General features: G+C 33.9%; 1 protein-coding gene across 1 annotated transcript; it reads left to right on the top strand.

Moving 5' to 3' along the window:
- Positions 1-3,077: 3,077 nt before the first annotated feature.
- Positions 3,078-3,743, top strand: LOC109215590. The gene has a single exon (XM_019379691.1). The coding sequence runs from the start codon at positions 3,078-3,080 to the stop codon at positions 3,741-3,743; it is 666 nt and encodes a 221-aa protein (XP_019235236.1).
- The last annotated feature ends 1,324 nt before the right edge of the window (positions 3,744-5,067 follow it).

The following is a 5,067-nucleotide window of genomic DNA, read 5'->3' as shown; positions in this document are numbered from 1 at the left end:
AAGGTGGAAGATGAGAGAGAGAGAGAGAGAGAGAGAGAGAGAGGGAGAATAGATATAGGGTAGGGGATACGAGAAATTTAAGGCGATAGGAGAAATTTGAGTGGAGAGAGAAAATAATACAAAGCTTATTTTGTGGCTTAAGGGTAGAAGGTGACCATAAATAGATATTTGGTTATAAAAAATCAAAAGGTAGCTATGAAATATAATTTTTAAGAGGGTATTTATTTAAAATAAATAAGGTATCAACATTTGCTATAGGAGGAAATTAATCCTATAACAAACACTTAGTCAAAGATCCATTATGTAAAGCAATTATAAGATTGCACAATGAATTAATGATCATGAGATTGAAGATCAAACATATGGGCCTACTATATAAAACAGAGGCGGACCTATAGCAGTCCTTAAGGGGTCACGTGAACCCGTTAACTTCGGTAAAAACTCTGTATATACATAACTGTATATACGTTGGTGACCCGTTAACATTTTTCTTGGCCCCCTCATTAATAAAATTACGCCTGGAGCAATGGTCCGCTTCTAAGCGTAAGACTTGCTCCTTGTCACTCGACGCGGGTTCGAAACCGGCTTGCCACAATATTTTTTTAAGTTTGTTTTACTTAGTACAATAGTACTATTTATTAGTCACTAGTCAAGTTGACTAATTAATCATTTTTTATTTCACCTATTCTCAATTCAATTATATTTTGAACTTTTAATAATTAAATAATAGTAGTCAAAAGCCCCAATTTCCAAAAGCCCCAATCGGCATTCCCCTTCTCGGCTTCCCCAATTCTTCTTCTTCTTCACTTCTTTCGCTCTTCCTCAATCAAAAATCAAAGCTCGCCTCCACCAGTCCGCCTTAATCACTTCTCACTTCAAAATAGAGAACCCTTCTTTCTCAATCTCTAGTTAGTGCTTCTCTTACTTTGAAACTTATTTTTTATTTGTAACTTAAAGCTTCTCTTACTTTGAAACTCTCTGTTGATTTTTTTTTTAATTGAAGAATATTTTAGAGGGACTTGAGTTTAATTTTATCGGGTGACTGACTGCTGGCCTTGTCAGTAGAACAAGAACAGACATTTCTTATTCTTATCTTTGATCCAGTTATTTGATGATAAGGAGAAGAATCTACTCCTTGAGTGGAAATATTTTTTAGAATTCTTTTTTTCTTTTTTACTGAAGCTATATTTATCCAACATATTCTTTTTAATTTTTATCCCATAAAATGGCTGCACAAAAATGTTGTAGTATTAGATTCAATAAGTTGAAGTATTTGTTTTATACTTGATAAAAGGGGTGTGATTGCTCTATTGATATTGTGTTTGTTTGTATTCTTGATAGACTCTTAAATTTATTAGACTCATTTTTTGTAGGAAGTTCTTGTTCATATGAATTGAGATGGACGTATTTTTGATAAAGTTTAATTCTTCTCAATCGAGTTCTACTCTTAGAAACAATTCCTCCCATCTTATAGATGAGTTTGATGAGAAATTACTCAATCCCGATCTTGGAGAGAGAGTACCCATTGATAAATATAGTCCTAGAATACGGGATGAAGTAAGAAGACACTACATTCAAAATGGACCTTGCCAACCGGTTGATCATAAGTTTCCTAAAACTTTATTCGGTAATAAAATGCATCAATTTAGTCCGGGTTAGTTTAAAGGTTCTTATTCTAGATGGTTGGAGTATAGTGTGAAGAAAGATGTCGTATTTTGTTTATGTTGTTATTTATTCAAAAATGATTATGTTCATGGAAGCACGGGTGACTCTTTCACAAAAACGGGCTTTAAGGCTTAGAATAAAGCTTCGGAAAGACTTCCTTTACATGTTGGTCAAGTAAATAACCTCCACCACAAGTGTTTCAACAAAATGTTAGACTTATCAAATCAATCTCAATCAATTTTCAAGTTGTTTTTGATAAGCAATCTGAGAAACAAAGAAATGAGCACCGAATTCGTTTAAATGCATCATTCGATGTTGCAAGGTTCCTCTTGTACTTTGGATTGTCTTTTCGAGGTCATGATGAAAGTGATTCTTCAAAAAACAAAGGCCTTTTCATAGGACTTTTGGAATGGCTTGCAAAGAGGCTCCCTCAAGTAGATAGAGTCATATTGAAACATGCACCAAAAAATGATATGATAACTTCGCCAAAAATTCAAAAGGACATTGTGAGTGCTTGTGCACAAGAAACCGTGAAAGCTATACTCAATGATTTAGATGGGGATTATTTTGGGATATTAGTTGATGAGTCCAAGGATATTTCACACCATGAACAAATGGCCCTTGATTTGCGGTATGTTGACAAAAAAGGCCAAGTGAACGAGCCATTTATCGGTCTTGTTCGTGTTGGTGATACATCTGCAAAGTCGTTGAAGGAAGCAATACTTTCTTTGCTTATGAAATACTCATTAAGTCCATCCAAAATACGTGAACAAGGCTATGATGGAGCTACTAATATGCAAGGAAAAATGAATGGTCTTAAAGCTTTAATTTTGCAAGAAACTCCTTCGGCACATTGCATTCATTGTTTTGCTCATCAATTACAGTTGACACTTGTAGCGGTTGCTAAAAACATAAGGAGGTGGAAACTTTCTTTGCTATAGTTGCTAATGTGTTGAATGTGATTGGAGCATCCTTTAAACGCAGAGATAAACTTCGGGACCATCAAGCATAATTATTGGAGTGTTTGGTAGAGAGTGGTAAAGTTCAAAGTGGGAAAGGATTAAATCAAGAACGAGGGCTTCAAAGGCCAGGTGACACTCGTTGGGGATCACATTGTAAAACATTAGATAACTTTCTTATTTTATTTGCGTCTATTGTTCATGTGCTTGAGGTAATTGAATATGAAGGTTCTGAGGCTAATGATAGATTGCAAGCAGAAGCTTTTTTTGAGTAAAATCAATTCATTTGAATTTGTGTTCATGCTTCACTTGATGTTGAAGGTATTGTTGATGTCGAACGAGCTGAGTAAAACTTTACAGAAGAAAGAGCAAGACATTGTCAATGCCATGATATTTCTTGACCTTACAAAGGAAAGGTTGCAATAAATGAGAGAGGAACGATGGAAATCATTAATGGATGAAGTCTCTTTGTTTTATGCTAAACATGACATTTTGGTGCCCAATATGGAAGAACTCTATATTCCTGGAAAGTCGAAGCGTAGGCCTTCTAGTGTTACTTATTCACATCACTTACGTGTTGAGCTTTTTTATACAGTTATTTATTTGCAACTTCAGGAGCTTAACAGTCATTTTGATGTTGTCAGTGGTAACTTGCTTCTTTGTATGGCTAGCTTGAATCCGGCTAATTCGTTTGCTAATTTTGATAAGGAAAGAATAATGACATTGGCCAGGTATTATCCAGATGAGTTTGGTGAATTGAAGCTTCGAGATCTTAGTCACCAACTTGACACTTTCATATGGCACATGAAACATGGTGACCCTAGATTCTCGGATTCGAAAGGAATTGGTGATTTGGCAAAAGCGTTGGTTGAAGCAAATCTTGTGGAGACATATTTACTAGTGAAGTTGACTCTAATTTTACCTGTCGCGACTGCAACGGTAGAAAGAGCATTCTCATCCATGAAGTACATCAAGGATGAATTGCGTAGTAGTATTGGTGATGCATTTTTAAATGATTGTTTAGTTTGTTACTTTGAAAAAGAAGTATTTGCAAATGTAAGCAATGATGTTATTATTGACCATTTTCAGAGTATGAGAACGCGTCGAGTTCAAGTATAAGTGGATGATGTACTTTTGTTATATTAGTATCAATTAAAGATATTCTATAATATTGAAGTTTGTATTTTGATTTAAGTTGTGCCTTCTTTAGTTCTCTTTTTGAGACAACAATAGATTAGTTTTGTATGTCACGAATTGAGGCCACTAAGCTTGTTTTACATTTTAAAATTTGTGTTAGTAGGTCAATTTGGGAGTATGATGAAGTTGAAGTTTGTGTTCACAGGTCAATTGGATAATTCACTCTAACGATTATGGTGCCTCCGTCATTCTCAAATCCTGGGTCCGCCTCTGATTTAAAAGGGCAGCCTGGTTAACATAGGATTCGAAAAAGAGCCGCACCTCAAGAGGCGTGATGTAGACTACCTACCTTAATGCAAGTATTAATGGATGCTTCATCGGCTCGAACCTATATAAGTTACAAGGAAACAACAATTTAACAACAGAAAATAAGAAATTGATGTGAAATCACGATGAGATCACGATCTCTACACTCCTTTCAATATCCTTTTTATTTATATTAAGGTCAAACTTATTGTCGTAAAGTTGAATACTATGATCCTCTAACCATTGGTTTGAATCTTCCTGTAGTGTCACGAAGGGGTCAAAAAGTGAACTCGATTTTCATACACAATAGGATTGGAAGAATGCTTACGTAAATCACAAATAAGAAAGATGATGGAACAGAAGCGGCTTAACAAAATCGGTGTCCTAAAGCCAAACTTTGATGAGTGGTCTTAAGTTGTTTTTCTAAAAAGAAAAAAAACGTTAATCCATTTACCTCTTTATAGTTAACATTATTATATAAATAATATAGGCATTTAGAAAAAAAACAATCTTTTTATATGATTGAGTATATTGATTAGAGTATTATCTTTTACTTGTTTTAACTTTCTTTAATACTTTTAACTCAAAAAATAAGTCTAAACCATCAATATCTTTCGTTGTTAAGGCAATGTGTTTTCAAAATCTCGTCACCTAGTTATATCAAATTCTTAAACCTCTAAATAGGAAACTAAAAATATTTTCATACGCTTCTAATTGTTCAAAATTTTGAAGGTTTGTTTTCTTTGTTTATTACAAAATTGTACTTTTTTTTTACTTCAAAATTTTCAAATTTTTAAAAAATTAATTCATATACCTAAAATCGGTGAAAAATGGGGCCTTTACAATTTTGGGGCATAAAGCACTTGCTTTACTTGCCTTATGCTTCAGCCGGCACTGCGATGGAATAGTTGATATAATCACAAATTAACTTATCTCATACATATAATATAATATCTATGTTTTACTGTAATGTGTATATAAGAAAGTAGATGTAAAATGC

The sequence above is a fragment of the Nicotiana attenuata genome, unplaced genomic scaffold (genome assembly GCF_001879085.1).
Source record: "Nicotiana attenuata strain UT unplaced genomic scaffold, NIATTr2, whole genome shotgun sequence".
NCBI classification, from domain to species: Eukaryota; Viridiplantae; Streptophyta; class Magnoliopsida; order Solanales; family Solanaceae; genus Nicotiana; species Nicotiana attenuata.
Note: the sequence above shows the minus strand (reverse complement) of the source record. Positions and strands in the feature narration are given on the sequence as shown.